General features: G+C 44.5%; 1 protein-coding gene across 1 annotated transcript in view; it reads left to right on the top strand.

The window, feature by feature from the left end:
- The window catches only part of adarb2 (adenosine deaminase RNA specific B2 (inactive)), a 244,419-nt gene extending 228,464 nt beyond the window's left edge, over positions 1-15,955 (top strand). The window contains exons 10-11 of the mRNA XM_008291184.1: positions 11,971-12,152; positions 15,779-15,955. Coding sequence (XP_008289406.1) covers positions 11,971-12,152; positions 15,779-15,955 — 359 coding nt within the window. The remainder of the gene's footprint in view (positions 1-11,970; positions 12,153-15,778) is intronic.
- The last annotated feature ends 1,964 nt before the right edge of the window (positions 15,956-17,919 follow it).

A 17,919-nucleotide genomic window follows, 5' to 3' on the forward strand; every position in this document is an offset into this window, starting at 1 on the left:
TATACGGAGCTCTGTGTCCATCTCAACAGCTGTTAGTCTTGTTTGAATTCCTCCTCAACACTTCACTGAATAGATATGAAGCATACAAGTGTGTCATGATGCCTGTCACATGTTTGTAGATACTGTAGTAATGAAGACGGATCAAACTTTGGCAAAGTGAGATCTTACTACCACTGCTTAGTCATTTCTCCAACTGTTTTCACACTCTTGGTTGAATAAGGCTCAAAATCTCATATCAGCTCACAAATATCAAACTATACGACACTACCGCAAAGGTCTGCATAGTTTCCAACAGAGCACTGACGTTACATCATGAAAAATAAACATAAAATAATGGATTTGCTTTTTTCAAAAATGATTGTGAGCAAGCAGAGGTCCTGGACAGTAGTAGGCTACCACATGGAGACACCTCAGTGAATAAAACCATGACATTTATTTTCATTCTTAGTCCCATTCCATTCATGGACGTCTTTTATTTTAGTATCCCACCATCATGGTTCTAAATTCCACACAACCTCTCCAACACAATAGAGAAAGAATATCAGTGGTGCCAGCATTTTATCATGAGCTACATGTAAAAACTTCATAATACATTTTTCCTTGATATGAAGCCTATTGTAAATATATCTGGAAGTATCATCATATCAAATCATGGGGAATCTGGATAGATCTTGTAAAATAAATTAATTAATCACGTATGATTAGCCCTTTTTGTAACCAAGACTAGTGTTTACAGATAAAAGTACAAGTAGCCTGTAGGCCTCATAGCGTTTTTTGCCACAATACCATTGAGTATATGGTGGGAAATGGTGTTTTTTTTGTGGCTCATAGATTCAACTGTTGCTCTAGAAGGAAGAATATCTTGTTTCTTCTGTCAAAAGTCACCTAGGTCCACGTTTAAACAGCAGTAATGACACACCTGTGAACAAACACCGTACTGTTAGCGCATGTTGATAACTCGTTAACTACCTGTACTTTGAGGTTAATTTTTTGTGATTATTGTGAGTAGTAGTAGTTCTACTGGAGCCACACCAGCAGCTGAAGCTGGATTTAGACACAGCAGTGCTTTGAGATGTATTAGTTAGCATTAGCATGCTAAAACACACAACTCACCATAGTGAAGCTACATAATAATATTTAGTTTAACATGTTAATGAAATGAAATGAAATGAAAAATACTTTATTTATCCCAGAAGGGAAATTAAATTAAATTAAATTGACATTGGCTATTTTACACTAAACAGAAACTATGGGTGGGACATGAGGCTGTCTTTAGTTTTTAGAGTATTTGTCATGAACCGAAATCCAACGCAGTCTTATAAGTTTTTTAAAAAGTGTTTGACCTACTGGCAGCCCCAGAGCTAAGCTGCCAGCATGGCTAAAGACACTCAGTGTTTTCGACAGTAAAGACACTCCACAATAGTAATTCTTCCCGTGCACCCTTGACGTTACATTTTCTGAAATATCCGAAATCAATGTTTAGTGTAGTCTCAGTTTTTCTGCCACGACTGGGCCTCGACGGGAGCCGAAGCCATGAATTTAGCTTAGTAAGCACCGCGCTGTGCCAACTGAGCCGTGCAGGACAACAGCTGAGCGGCTGTTCTGGCTCCAACGCAGAGAGAAAGAGGCAGATTCAGCTCGGCAGAGAGCACAAGAGAAGGTGAACCCTTCTCCTGCGTAGCCGCTGTTAATTTGACCAATTTGATTCAGTTGGCCAGGGCTGGAGATGGTGTGATTAAATCTACCCAGGTCACCAACAGGGGTGAAAGCAATTACTTTACAAAAAAATAGAGTGACGGGGGAGGGAGAAGGGACACCCTGCTTTTCTTCCCTCCCGCCGTCCTCTCCCCTCCATCCCGCCAGGCCAGACGGCTTCCTCTTCCCGTTCTTTTTTTTTTCCCCCCTTTCTTTATATATCGCTGTAAATGATCGGTGGCCGTCGTTAAAGTGAGTGGGTCACCGAGGGCCAGTTTATCAAGGTCAGGAGAGGAAGGTGGAACTGAGAGGAGCTTAAGGCCGCACACTCCACACACACACACACACACACACACACACACTGCCGCAATCTTAAAGTGATCCCCTGGATACTCTTTTTGTCCTCTGTCACACTCATTTTGCAACCTCCCATTACTTTTTTATTTCCCCACTTCCTTCACTTCCTGCACTTTATTATAGTTAGTTCAGCTCTGACCAGAGGGGATATTAGGATCTTTGCTCTTATCATAAACATCCTTGATAACAGTCATCATTGCTTCACCTGATGATCATCGTTTTGTTATCTTAAGCCGGGCCCACTGAAGCTCCTTTTGCAAATATTTGATTTGAAGTCGACAGCTGGATTTAATTGAGAAGCCTAAATGGCTTTCATATAACGATGATGTTCTCCATTCCACTGCAGTTTTATGCAGATGAACACATTACTTTAATGGTCGCCGTTTACCGGGGGAGGGAGGGAGACGATAGATGGAGAGAGAGAACGAAGAGGTCTCTCCCCTCTCCTCTCTTTAGATTCACACACCCGAGCCAGATGGCTGTCTTTTCTTGCATGAGATTAGAAGATGTTTCTGATTCACGGTGTCGCTTTCTGGGTAAATTAATATTTCAGGCTAAACTATTTCTGTTTTGGCAGAGGTGGCGTGCGTGAGTGTGTGTGCTTTTTGAACAAAGCTCCTCCTCTCCGTTAGAGAGGGAAGGACAGATCTTGCCGACAGATTGCAGGTAAAGCGGAGGCGGGCGGCCGCTGCCTCGTGAGCCCGTTTAGCGATTCCCAGAAAGTCGTTGATGTTAATTGACTGCTTGGGAAGCAAAAAAAGAAGCCGTAATGAGTGATTATTAAGCCTGCGAGGGGGGGAAACAAAAAAAAAAAAAAAACACAAGCAGCCGCTGTAATTGCATCCATGATAAAGAGACATTGATTAACAAAAAGAACAATGATGTAAAAATTAGTAGCATAATGTGGAGCCTCTGATTGTGCCTCGCATAAGTTCATTAGTCCAATGCACCGGAGAGTACACAGCTCAGGTACGCAGCAGGCTTCCGCTGCCTCGATGAAGGGCAGGAATGATAATAAACACGGTAATTATCATTTTCTATCCATAAATTAGCATCTGCTGCTTAAACGGAGGAGGAGGAGGGGTTCAGCAGTAGGTGGCACATGACCAGCTGGCTACAGTAGCAGCCTGCAGGATTAGCCCCACAGTGATTTTGTGTCACTGGTGGATCTCCCTAAACAAACCCTGAGGTGACGGGCCCTCGCACTGAGCAGTCGACGGAGGCTCTCCTGCAGCCCCATGCAGTGCATTAACCTCCGTGGCACTGATGAATGCACACATGGTAATGTGTTGTTCCATGTAATGAATGCTGATGTACTGACCTTTGGCAGTGTTGTTGTTGGTGATGATGGTTTGTATCTCTGGGGGAAGAGGACGTGTGTGTGTGTGTGTGTGTGTGTGTGTGTGTGTGTGCTGTCAGTCCAGCGGCTGTTATTCATCACGTCCCACATCAAGATAATGATCAAATTGTCTCTACCTGTCATCGAAGCTCTCACATGTGTCTCTCTCGCCGCCTCCCTCGATCTACTCCGTCTCCCTTCCCCCAACTGTTGCCTTTCCCTCCTTTTTTCCTTTTCGTCCACGCCACTCATCCTCCTCTCTCCGCCTCCCTCCCCTCAGGTGGAACATCCTGGGCCTGCAGGGGGCGCTGCTCAGTCACTTTGTGGAGCCTCTGTACCTGCACAGCGTCACTGTGGGCAGCCTGCGCCACACGGGTCACCTGGGCAGAGTTCTGAACCAGCGGCAGGAGAGACTGGGCCCGCTGCCGGCGACGTACCGACGCAACCAGCCGATGCTCAGTGGTACGACACGACACAACACAGACAGCCACACATCTAACAATAAAGTAAATTACATTCTGAAATATACGGCCGGAGGGACGACTGTATGCACAGTTCAATTCATTCACATGTCCTTGCAGTATACTGAAGGTTCTGCTGGAAGTTTGATGATGTTAAAGGTTTTGCAACAGGTACAGGTCACAGAAGGAATCCCGGCCAGAAGATGAGCCTGGTATCAAAATGTAGATAGAAACAAGTCATTTTGATCAACGACCTGATGTGAGCCTTGAAGCTTTACCCAAAATGCACTTTTTAAAGCACACTCACTACGGACAATTTAGAATCACCAATTACCCTCAACATGTTTCTGGACTGTGGGAGGAAGCCGGAGAACCCGGAGAGAACCCACGCTGCACGGAGAGAACATGTAAACTCCACGCAGAAAGATCCCGGGTGTCCTCACGCGAACTGGCGACCTTCTTGCTGCGAGGCAACGGCAATAACCACAGAGCCACCTTGCAGCCCCAGATAAAATAATACAAATTAAAAAGACATGAAATTTCTACAGGTCTATACGTACTTCAGAGGCTTGTAACAGTTGCTTCTGGGGCAGTCAGGTGGGACCTTTTTCAGATTTAGTTGATTTTATTTTGAATGGCCTTTGCTCTGTCCTGAAAAAGTTGGAACTGTGAAGAACAGGAAATGGAAGCTGTCTGAAAAAGCAGCGAATCTAGTGTGTGGACAGCAGGTTGTGTTGTTAGACTGGTTACAAATTAGCAGGTTTTGTGGTATTCTATGACACTAGCATTATTTCAAAAGTGATATTTAAGTAGTGATATGATTGGGTATGCAAGTTTTAAATGAAAAATGGAGGTTTTTGCCACTCGTAGCGGTATGACTAAATTTGAGTTTGACTAAGTTTTTCCACTAACCTACAGGGGGCAGTTATGCACACATAAACAGGAAAGTAGAGCTCTGCTTGCATGTAAACATTGATTTAAACAATGCAGGATTTGCAAAAATCAGGAATAAAATGTATTCAGAACTATCCGTGGTCGACTCGGTTGCATTTAGCTGTTGAGTTTCCAGCCTCACACATGCAAATGAATCAGCGTGCGCAGATGAGTATGCCGGTGATTAGGTCAGCTGGCAAGTATCCCCACACGGAGATCCCTAATGTGGTTTGCAAAATGGCCATGCCAGGCAGCTAATTTCTCTGTTTACTTTCAGTCAGACTTGAAAGCGAATGTTGAAAATGTAAAAATCTTTTTTTTTTAAAGCTTGCATTAGTCACCCCATTCACTCATTTTGTGCGTCTCATTTCCCCGGATCTCGTCAACACAGGGGGGCATTTTAAAGTCAGCATGACCCATAAAGCCACGATAGTAATAATTAATGAGAAATACGGCGGTTTTAAACACACCTGAGTCATATAAATCTGTTATTGTCTTATTTATTCATTTGAGAGTGGTGGAAAAACTCAAATTAGTAATCCGTAGGCCGTGTAGTGAAACTGTTTCTTGACCAGCTTGGATCATTTCGAAGCTTTTTTGTAAAATTTGTTAAATTACACCCTAACTTTAAATACCTAGAGATCCTCATGTACTGTATACAGTAATCTATTTTAAGAGATTCTTTTTAATAAATACGACACCAGCAAAGCATCACAACAGAGCCCACACATGCACCCACCAACACACTTACCAAACCCCCCGTACCACTCCCTCTCCGCGCTCACATTGTGCCAGCCAGACAAGCAACAACTGAGAAGTTGTCTGGCACGTCTGCTTCCAGGGCTCCGCTGAGACCCGACGCTTCCGTTTGTAATGAAGATGAATGCTGGAAGAGGATCTGAATGACACCCAACTTGTAGAAACTGCACCAGCCATCACTTCAGATCTAGGCCAGTCAGAGCGGCTGAGCGACAGACACGCGCCGAGATGTAGGGCATGTTTGGTTGCTGGGGATCATTGATAAGAACAAAGCCGGTGACAGTCACATTCAGGGAAACACATTAGATCGTGACAGATGCAACACAAGAATCCGATACTTTCATCGCGTCGCCGCCATCAGCCGCCGCTCGCGTCAGGTTTTCGGGTGCACTTCTTGAAGGGCACCGGGGCTCTCTGGGTAATTGGGCGCCATGAGGAGGAATATTTTTTTTTTTTGCGAGGTCTGTCCTCATCAAGATTAATAATTGTGCTGAATTGTCCTCTGGTCGTGATAGCTGGGATGAATTTATCACCGAATCCTCCAACCAGCGAGCATTTCTCATGATTTGTTCAATAGCTTTTTAAATGGAGCCATTTGACTTGTCGCGAATGGAGTTTTTTGCTTTTAGATATTACAAGCTTCAGTTAATATTTGGAGAGTTATGGTCAGCTATGATCCACTTGCTCATCCTTCATACTTACCTCCTAGATTCATTATAACTATTATAAACCTCACAGTAAGTACACAGTTTGTTTAATGAGCGTAAAGGTGTTTTTCATCACATTAGGTCCAGACTGATGCTGCACAATGTCCTCCACACTGTTTCCTGAGGTGCCCTGTAAATGCTCTGCCCCGGCGTCCGACACGCTTCACGCCGACGACTGTGTGTTTTCTGTGTGTGTGTGTGTGGGTCCCGAACTGTCAGATCTTTGCACCCGAAGTAGTTTGAGTAGCAACAGTCTATTGAAGGGTAGAAGGGTGAAGGAAGGGAGGGAGGGAGATGGACAGACAGTGGAGATGGCCCTACACCAAATCAATGTAATCACAGCCCTTATCGGACAGCCATTCAATCTGAAGGGAGCCTGGACGGAGAGAGAGAGAGAGAGAGGCCGAGGGGAGAGGGAAAGAGGCGGAGACAGTAAGGGAGGAAGGGAATAAAGGAAGACGGGGCTTCGCTTGCATTCAGATGTCTGCTCGCATATCTCTCCCTCCGCCTTCCTCTCATCCCCTCCACCCTCCTTTCATTGGCTCTGATGAGCTCCCCAGCTATTGTGAGTCCAGGGTTATTTAAAAGCAACACCCCCAGAGGAAATTCCTGGGGATCGCACAGCCCGCTCTTATCGCGCGCAGCCAAAGCAGCTCCACCTGAACCCCGAGGGCCAAACACATCGATGGACCGACTTGTCCTTCACTCTCGTCCTGCTGTTCGCCAAACACAAACTGTGGCGGGGCTTTGTTGTTTCGGGATAAGAGGAATCGGAACAGCAGCAGATAAAGGAAACATTAATAATGATCGTTCTCCGCTGCTGTCGGAGTTTTGGAGTTGGCTGAGGGATCACGCTTGTTTTTACAGCTACGCCCCGCCACGTCGGCTTTTTACAATCCAGATTTTCCCTGTTGAAAAAGTCATTTTGTTCTGTGGTCTCGTGTTTGTGTTTGCATGAAGTTGGAATTCAGCATCAGAGGAGACTTGATGTGAACTCTGATGCGGGTTCATTGTTCGGAAAGTTACTTAATAATGCAAATGGTTTACCAATTACATTACTTTGATTTGTGTCACAGCTCCATTTCCAGTTATTTCACCTCATTGCAGAAGCTTCTTCACTTCTGACTGACTGATGAGAAGTCCCACATATACGTATCTCACATGGCTCATGGCCCGCTAACAAGCCAACACTCACAGCCTCCAGGTGGGATTGGTTGTGAAACTGCCAGGTGAGGGATGACTCAAGGTGCTGATGGTGGTGAAGCTTCCTCAGGACTGCATTATCAGTACCTGATAAGTGGTGTCACACACCTCCTCGTCTATTTAGAGTGTTCCAGGTTAACACGGATGTCTTCCTTCCCTCCTCTCTCAGATCATCTGTCCTCTCACTCCAGAATAACAACATTGTTGTCCTCAAAGGAGGTTGGAGTCTTGTCCTGAGGAGCTGGCGGTCCTGTGTCTCCATTTACATGCAGCTAAAGCGGTGATATTTCAATGCGTTTGGTTTAAACATAAACGAAGCTACGAGTCACTGATCATATCTGAAAACTCCGGCCACAGTGGAGATTTGGAAAAACTCTGTCTTTACGTTTGCATGTAGACACGAGGAGACGGAGTTTGACGTCACAGTATGCGACAAAAGCATCATCACGTGTGTGCGACCATGTTTACAGTTTGGCTACTGTGATAGAAATCAAGTATTTTACTTGTTTTATATTCTAACACCACATTTAGGAGCAGCTCCACGTCTCTGTTGGGCCAAACAAACGACCCATTATCGTTGAAGTAACAGGAAGTAATTCGTGCCATTCGTTGTTGGGTTTTTTCCAGGATTCTGATTGGCTAGCATGGCTTTATACGTCTCATTACACTGCCCCCTATAGGTTGGGCAGCTCATAGCAAATCTAAACGACGTGTTTATGCAGGTTCATGTAAACGAAGATTTTTTTGAAAACAATCTGATGTGAAGAATGTTCTGTTTTTGAAAACGTAGATCTGTTTTTGTGAATACCCGGCTATGTGTGAACGTGGCCTTAGTCTCCTCTATATTGTAGATCTGTGCCTTCCTGGCTACATTAGCCTGCATGTACAATATTGCTCTATTAAAGGTGCCTTTAAGCAACAATCCTCTGAACTTAAACGTGCCACATATTTAGTAGCTGCTGTAACACGTCAAAATACAGTCATTTTGCAATTAATTATGTCGAATGCAATCCAGTGCAACATATAAGTCCATTTTTATGATGCTCATAAAGTCTGTATTCGATTATGTGTTTTAGCTTTAAGGTCATGTTTAGTGGTGCTAATGGACTGCATGATATCAAGAGGTGTTTCTTGTTAAAGCAGTATATATTTATGTCGTACTCTGTTGGATAACTGCCCTCAATAGTTGTATATTTTCCTTAAAAAAAATAGCCAAAATTTGTGTTTCAGGGATTTGAACCAGCAGCCTTTCATTCACAGTCCTGATAAAGTCTGATCCTTCCACATAACTGTTGCCTCTCCTCTGCTGCTCCACATCTGGAAGCCCTGCAGTGCTCCAGTAATAATGCAGGACAGATGCAGTGTGTACACATAAACACAGCAGCCTGAGATATTAAGCCGTGGGCATGTGTACTGTACTGTTACGAATCTCATAACCAAAGGCTCTAATTCTGCCTCTTTCATGTCTGCCACTTCCCAGAAGAGAAATTGATCAAGTCTTCAATGAAGGAAAAATCAAATTGGCTATTACAGAAACAGAGGAGTCAAGCCCATTGAAGGGATGAAATGAGGCATGAATGGAGTGAGAGGAAAGGGAAAAAAGGCAGGATGGATAGGAGGGCCTTTTGTTCAAAGAGGTGCGTGTGCACAAGAGAGAGGAGATGGGTAATAAGAGACTTGGAGGATTGTTACTGTGGCAGGCAATTCATTCCAGTTCCAAGGAGCAACAGAAAAGAAGAGGTGAGATTGGTGAATGGAAGAGTGAAGACGGGAAAATGAGCGTGGAAAGGAGGGGAGATGATCTGCGGGCATGTATTGTGGCATTGTAGATCAGGTATTGGATTATAACAAGCTGCCAGTCAGACGATGAGATCAGAGGCAACTGTTGTTCGCCCGTCACGCAGACTCTGCCGGCTGATTTCCTACGAAGGCACCTTCATGTAGCTAATAGCTGGTTGGAAGTCAAGCTGGAATCTGAGACAGCAATTCCTCTCTCAAGACAGTTGTACAGCTTTACAGTGAATATAATGTTAAAGGAGCACATGTGGTTCTTTAAAGACATACTGAGACAACATGCAGGTGTTTACATGGAAACACGTCATTGGCTGCTGCTGCTCATGTGTCAGCATGATGTTAGTCCACGGAGGTCTAATGAGCTTTGAACTGGTTTTATGCTGTTCAGTCTGTTACAAACGCCATATAGATCTGTGATACAGACACTTGCATATTTAGTTAAATTAACAATGTGAGGTTTGACTTGATGGCAGAAATCTTTTTTTAGAGTTACAGGGTTATTTCTTTGTTCTTGTTTTTACTGATTTTGTTTATGATTTTGGAAATAAGGAAGACTTAATTAAAACAGTATAGATTACATACACTCTTTTCAGGCTTCACAATTAAGTCATTTACAAAACATTATACACACAGTTGCAATATCAGCCCCAGGGAAGTTAAATATTACCTTCTGAGCCCCAAATACCCCAACTGGCAGTGAAAGGCATGTTGTCTTCTAGAACCAACTTCAAAATGACACCATTTATGAGTAAAACAGAAGGAATCATTGGACTTTCAGCACTTTGACTGTCTTCAAACGAGTCATGAGATCGTGATACTTCATCCTCATTCAAACATTTGTCCAGAATACACACTTTTTTTTTTACACCAAATCATGTAAAAATAAATAAATAATAATAATAATAATAAAATGTTACTGACTGATGAAGCTGCATCCACCAAATGGTGAAATATCTTTGTTGACTTTATGTGTAAAGTAGCATGAAAGACACTGAGTTTGTTGAGTTGTAGAAATGTAAGTAGTAAATATCTACAGTATGTAGAGACACAGTTTGTTTTTGTTTTTTTTTGTTTTTTGTTCTAGTGAAGGTAACATGCATGACCACTTAGAAAAATGTTGTTTCTACTTTTTTGTTTTTCCATTTTGGTAACATATCTATATATGGATGTATGACACTCTAACTGTGTCCTGGTCTGTGCTGTTTCCATACAGGTGCAGGACTTTATGTTTTAGTTAAAAATGATTTTAAAAAATGTGACAGGAGCCAAAAAAAATGCCTAGAAATTGCTTCGTTTCTTCACCTGATAGTAAGCTTAGCATAATATTGGCTGCCATGTTCATCAATGTTAAGAGAAGAAGAACATTTACAATGCTAAAATGTTCTGAAAATTATTACCTGTTACCTGTAGAACATCAAAAGCAGCACAGATGTCTAAAGCTTTTTGCTATTTCAGTCCACCAGAACCCCAGTGAAACATAGCAAAGCATCAGCAACAACATTAAACTTCAGATTAAAGAATAAAGATATGGTGTGTTGATTTGTGAGCTTTAGCAATGCTGGTAGGCTTATTATATCTACGGAGCCAGGCTATCTGAGCATCATACGTTCTAAGACTCTGCAAGAAATAGAAATGTCGAGGTAGGACTAGTTTCATGGTTGATCATCCTTCTATATATTATGCTGCTCTCTTTACATCTGGGTCAACACGTATTAATGATCTCAGTCAGGACCTACGTCAAAATAAATAAAAATGAGCTAAAGTAATAAAAAATATACAGCTTGATATAGACTATACCTTGGCTGGAAGCTTCTGGCAGACCCGTGTCCTGTGTGATTCCAGATCTCCTCCGGCTTCAGGCTGTACAATCAGGTGTAAATCAAAACTTGTCTGTTCCATGCACCGGGAGACTGGCTCCTGTGAAACACCCACGGAGGCCTCGAAAGGACATTTTTGCCCCGAGCCCTCATTTGTTTCTCACCCCACTGTCAGCTCCATTTCCGCCACAGGCCCAGCACCTCTGCCAACACCTGTGCTCTCAACGCAGACAGCTGATTCTCCTGGTGGAACCCAATGTGACCGCCGCTCACCTCCACTTTCCCTCCACCGCCGTCTCTCTTTCTCTTTCCTCCGCCGATCGCTTTGTGTGCTTTGCTGGCGAGGCTAATTATTTCAGAGAGAAAGGCAGAGAGGGCAGAACGGAGAGACTGTCCAGTGTAGGCAGCGATTGATCTTTGTGACTGGAGATAATATTTACAGCCCATATAGCCGGCGACACTCAAACATGGTTAACCGCGGGAACGCCGGCGCAGACAAGCGCTCGTACAAAGGCAGGAACACATCGCTCACGTGTTTGATAGCCCTCCCTCTCCGGTCCCCTTTGTCTCTGAGGGTGTATCAAAGCTTCACATAAACAGCCATGCAGTTTCAGGCCCGGGTTGACTTGGCTTTTTGCAGCGCTGCAAAACTTTATGTCTGCCATCAGCCTCGGGGAAAGAGCGAGGCAAGGGTGAAGGAAGGTTAAACGAAACAACAAAGTGGCGGTTTGAAAGGAAAAAACACACGGTTGCAAATTTCCGCTCACAGGTGCATTACGCTTTGAAGGCTTCTATGAAATGTTTTGTTTTTCCGAGTAAAGATAATTTGGATCACCTGTAGGGCGACACCTTGAATGTTGTGGAGGTCAAACTCACCGACCTGGTGCCGGTGTCTCCCCCTGTAGGGCTGAGCTGTGCCGAGTACCAGCAGCCGGGGAAGGCCTCGTGCGTGAGCGTCAACTGGACGCTGGGCGACGCGCAGCTGGAGGTGGTCAACACGGCGACGGGACGGAGACGGGACTCAGGGACAGCCTCGCGCCTCTGCAAGCACGCCCTGTTCAGCCGCTGGAGCAGACTGTACCGCAAGGTGAGGCTCACACCGGAACTCACACGACGCATTTAGCTAAGAAACATCCGACCGTTACCCTGATGCAACAGTCAGAAACGTGACTGAGTTCAGATTCAGGGTGAATTTCGTGTTTTGTTCATCTGCTCTGATGGACCGGTATTGTTGAGTTAGTAGCGAGCGAGTCTCACGGATGATTTAAGTCATTTAGAGTCTTCTATTTTTGACACAAAGTGTAAACATTAGTACCGTAAATTCCAGACCATTGAATATGAGCCACACCCGCTAACTTTAAGAAGAAAACAAGTTTTGTACATATACAGGCCACACTTGTCTATAAGCTGCAGGTGTCCACGCTGTAACATGAGATATTTACACAGAAAGATGTTTTAAACTTTTAATTAACTACGTACCGGCGACATACACAAATACATAAATGCTTTTTTCCTGACAGTGCCTGTAACACGGCTGGTTAAGAAAATAAAAACTACAGCAGCCTACCAGGAAAAGTCATTGATCGCTATCTTCATCTTCCTCCTGCACTAAAACCACTAAAGTCGTCTTCCTCAGTGTCAGAGTTGAACAGCCTCAGAACTACTTCATCACACACTTCCTCAGTCTCTCTTTCGTTGTCGCTCTCAATGTCACTTTGGTCACGAGGCAAATTCGTAAAAATCGCAATAATCCATAAATTAGCCGCATCATTGTTTAAGCCGCAGAGTTCAAAGCGTGTTGAAAAAAATCGCGGCTTATAGTCTGGAAATTACGATACATAATACAAGATTTAGAGTTGTAGAGACAATTCAAACTGATGACCACAACATAAACTGATGACAGTAAAACAAGGTCAGATCAAGAGGGGGGTACGATGAAGCAAATCTGACAAAACCTGGCTTTCTTTGCTTTAGCTGACTCAACAGAACCTCACACCCCAATCAGACATGATGAAGCGGGTATCAGCTTTCTTTGCTAGCCAGGTTTCACATAAAAAGGGATGTTTCATGTGACTTTCCCTCGACACAGGACTGACAGATTGTGTTCCATCTACTCAAAGGGAATGTGTTGTTAACATTTACAATTATGATGAACAGCAAACTTTGACAATTTGATCGTTACCGCAAGTAAGGCAGGAGAGGAGTGCTAGTGGAAAACTGTTAATCGTAAAAGCTGATGTCCAAAAACATCACAGAGGGCAGTTTGTGCTAAAATCTCTACAATTTCTGTTCGGTGACGGAATTAAATCCATAATAGTAAAACTTCACTACCATGACAACAACACTGCAATAAATGTCATTTGGTTTTTTTTCCTCCACACATTTGGAACATTTGGAACATCAACATCGGTCACATTATTAATTCTGATAATTCTAAATTATTAAGGTCAGGATCTGATGGTGAGTCAGGCCACAGAATCCCAGTTTAGTTTGTCCTTCCAGCTGTTTGTAGGAGTCTGAGTTTATTAAAGCTTCAGGCAGCAGCAGGATCAACATGATCTCCATTTCCAAAGAGAGAACGCGACTCACCTTTATGCGATCAGTAGCTAGATCATCACAGCCGTCCTCAGATTGAGTCCTGAGCTTCAGTGTCATGTTGTATAGACAAATAAACTCAGCTGTTAGTTATTTGGAGAGTTTGATCAGCTGCTAATAGTGTAGATTTAGTCAGTATCACACATCACCTGGAACATGAATGAATAACAAACATCATACTGTGTGTCTGTCACCGTACGTCTGAATAAAACCTGGAGGAACATAAACATAACAATGACCGATGTCTTTAATGGCAGAATGTCGTCACATTAATGGACTGATGAAGCAGAATAAGAGCTCAGCGGCATCATTAAAGTTCTTAAACTTCAAACACGACAATAAAAAGTGTCTTTCGGGTCAAATTCAGCCCTGTGGTGAAGATACGTGGAAACCACTTTAGTTTAAATCAAAATTAAATTAATGTCATTGATTTAATTTTCCATGAAATAAACAGCAGCAGACGAATCAGTTTTCTAATCTGAGTTGTCATAGCTGCAGTGTGAAAACATACAGTCTTTATATTTACTCCATAAACAACTGGATTCATGTTGGTTTCCATGGCAACGCAACGCATACAGTCGGTGCTGCTGTAACCGCTCAGCTTCGTTCATTGTATTACCAACATATCGATCAGCAGCTTTCGAGATGTGATGTATTTCTTCAGGCAAGAATCTAAATTGCTCAGAGAGAACGGTGACGCTTCTTACACCTGAGTTAAACTCTGAACAGAACCTCCTCCAGACCAGGTGCAGCATCAGTTACCATGGTGACGTAGCAGGTTAAAAGGGACACGCCTTCGTAGCTCACCTCTTGAAGGGGATCCACATGTTTCTATGTGGATCAACGCTGACGGTGTCTTTAACAGAAAAGGGAATTTATAAAAGTAAACGGCTGACAGATCTGGTGAGTCACTTCACTCTGCCGGCTCTCCTTCCAGCAGGCGTTTTGACTTTCTCAGTGTGGTAGAAGAAGGTCTAACAGATGTGTCACAGCTCCGTTCTGTTTAAGAACAGCAACATGCACGAAACCAGAGCTGGAAAACAGCTACTGTCAATATCATTAATTACGCCGCTCTCTTGCCTGTTATGACATTTGGAAATATCTGCTGTGGATGAAGTTCTACTCATTTAAAAGTTAATTAAAAAAAGACCTTCCACTCTGTGTCTTTTACTTGTTGGAGAAAAATACTATTTAATGAATGTGAGCCTGAACAATAAGCACATTTGGTGTGAATACGTGTCTGCTGCCTGCGAACGCAGGAAAGCACGAGAGGCATTACTCAGCTGTTGTCAGAAACAATATGCGTCGGGCCTCACACAGCCAGCGCCACGGCGACATTAACTGCAGAGATGCATGCCAGCAGTCAAAAGGCACAAACACGAGCATCAGAATCCGAGTCACAGAGCGCCGCGTAACAGAGGAAACGTGGAATTTCCTCCCTGCCGTCGATAAATTTGTCGGCCTGGCAACATCTGCTGTCTATGCGGCTTATCAAAAACTGGCAGCTCGGATCTTTACCCGCCGCACTTTCATTTCCATCCTGAAACTTTATGTAACAGACACTGCCTGCATCGCCAAATGGCGGCCGTTAAAGCATAATGACTATGAAACCATAATTATTTGGAGAAGTACTCGAGGAGGCCCCCACCCTAAGTGCTCCCTGCGCGCCGTATATAAGGGCCACGCAAGAGCAGTCGCACTAATCTCCAAAAGAAACTTTTGCTCTCTCCCTCTCTCTCTCCCTACTTGTCTCTCCGCCGATCTTCATTGTTTCCCCTCGCGACAATAGGAATGCACAAAAAGCACAGAGAATGTTCAATTGCTTGTGAAATTTAAATGGGGAGATTACACAGCTGTTGAAGCCCCCCACCCCTCCCCAGCCCCACCCAAATGCATTTGTGCCGGCTCATTCGTTTTGTTTTGCTCGCTCTTCTTCTCCTCCTCCTCCTCCTCCTCCTCCTCCTCAGCCCTCCACCACCACTAAACCTCACTAAACCTTTAGCCCCTCTGCCCCGGCTTCATCCCTCCCTCTTTGTTTTTCTCCTCCCTGTCTTCATGTCGCTTTTATCTGACTCTTCTCTTTTCTTTTTTCCCTCCTTTCCTCTCTGCCCTCTCCAGTTGGGGATCCACGTGTCCGGCTCGGCGGACCGCCAGCTCATGTACTGCGAGGCCAAGATGGCGGCGCGTCCGTACCAGACAGCGAAGCAGCAGTGGTTCAGATCGCTGCAGGAAACGGGCCTCGGGACCTGGGTGAAAAAACCGCCCGAGCAGGAACAGTTCCTGCTGTCGGTGTGAGGAGGAGAGGACTGTGTGTTTGTTTGACATCTATTTTTTTAGAGTAAGATGATCCATGTTGTCACACCTTGGCGGCGCCGGGAGCTCCTCAGCGTAACCTCGAGGCCGTCGCCTCCGTGTGTGTGTTTCACTCCAGCATCCACTCGAAAAGCAGAAGGTCAACCGGAAAGAAAAAGGGGACGTAAGAAGACTTTTCGTCAACACACGAGCGCAGGTTTAAGCAAACAGCCACCTAAATACCCCCGCTCGCCCTCCTCCTCCTCCTCCTCCTCCTCCGCCTGCGCCTGTCATGGAAGGGTGGGGTAACCTTGAGCAGAATGAAAGGCAGCCGCTATCTTGTCATCAGCTATTTCCGGGCCCCAAGGCTCCCGCTGAGGAGCAGAGCCACGGGGGAGAGAGCGAGACAGACAGAGACGCAGAAAGAGAAAAGAAGAGAGAGAGGGAGAGAGAGGTCCACGTCCAATTACCGGCCCTGTCAGGGTGACGGCCGATAGAGAGAGAGAGTGAGAAAAGAGAGGGACACGCCGCCGCCGCCGCCGCCGCCTCACCTTCTCATTTCTATCTCCGTCCTCCTTCTCCTAACTCACCCTTTGACTCTCCATCTCTACCTCCTTTGCACTCCTCTCCATCCTCCCCCCCGCCTCCATCACGCCTTTCAAGCGTGGTGGAGTTTAACGCGACACAACGACAGGTTAATACACCCGTCCCTTTTCTTTTTCCTCTCATCCTCACCCCGCTGGGCAGAGACACATAAACGCAGCCATTACAGTTCAGCTAAGTGGAAGTGGGGGGAGAAGCTTCGTTTCCTCTCTCCTTCCATCTTTTGACCTGGATGACCTCAGTTTTTCTTCTTCTTCTCGTAGCCGTTGTTCATGCACCCGTCACCAATGAGAGCACGTTCCCGTCGTGACTCAGTAGCGAGGCCTTGTTGACCCGATCCTTCTGTGTCATGACCCCAGATAGAATATTCCAGGTGGAGTTTTGTGAGCCCGCACACCTCATCACCTCGTCTCCTCGTCACCTCGTCACCATCAGAGCTGTTTTTATTTTTTAACGCAGTGAACAATCCCTGATCACCACCGTGTACATTGGTACCTCAGACTATTCGATGTCTTTGCATATTTCATCAACACTATGTGTGTGTTTTTGTTTTTTTAAAGCAGCAGCAATGTGTTTATATCCATTATGATCATGACTGTGTTGTTTTATCATCGCTGTGTTCTCCTGAAGGAATTTAGTCGAGGCTCCCAAACCGCCAGCAGCAGCAGCTCAGTCAGCATCACATCTAAGTAGTGAGAGTGACATCTAGTGGTTTCTGCTGTGTTTTTCCCGTCCTGCTCTCACTGAGCCTCTCTGCTGGCAGCATCATGTGCTCCAGTAAGGCTTCACTTTAACCCAAACTGTCTATGAGACTGAAGAATTAACCCTTTACTGGATATCAGGGTGTAGAGATGATTCAAAACAAACAAGAATGGCAAGTCAGCAGTATGTGGATCAGCTTGTGACTGATTTAATAGATCTTCTGGGATTTAAATAAAGTTGCTCATGTGATACAGTGGGGTTTTTTTCATACTATTAAATTGACTTCAAAATTTAATTTAACAAATGAAGAGTTGCTCACCTGATTTCTGCTCCGTGTTCCACAAACACTCGCTTTTCAAAATGATAAACAACAACAACAACCTCCAAGCAGCACCTAAACACTGAAAAAGACACGTTTGGACAGAGATTGTGCAGTAAAGCAGGACTTCTTGGTTCTGTTTCCCTCCACCTAAACAAATGACCCTCATCACGGTCATGCAGGAACATCGTCGCTGCATCTTCAGCTCAGCGACGCCCAAAACAAAAATAGAAATACTCTGAATACTTTGGGGGTTTTTTCCCCGATCGCTGAATGATAACGAGGTGCAGCCAGAAAAAAACTCCTCTAATCTAAAGTAGATGACGGTGTGATATATTATTTG

The sequence above is a fragment of the Stegastes partitus genome, unplaced genomic scaffold, assembly GCF_000690725.1.
Source record: "Stegastes partitus isolate 25-593 unplaced genomic scaffold, Stegastes_partitus-1.0.2 Scaffold724, whole genome shotgun sequence".
Taxonomy (NCBI): Eukaryota; Metazoa; Chordata; class Actinopteri; family Pomacentridae; genus Stegastes; species Stegastes partitus.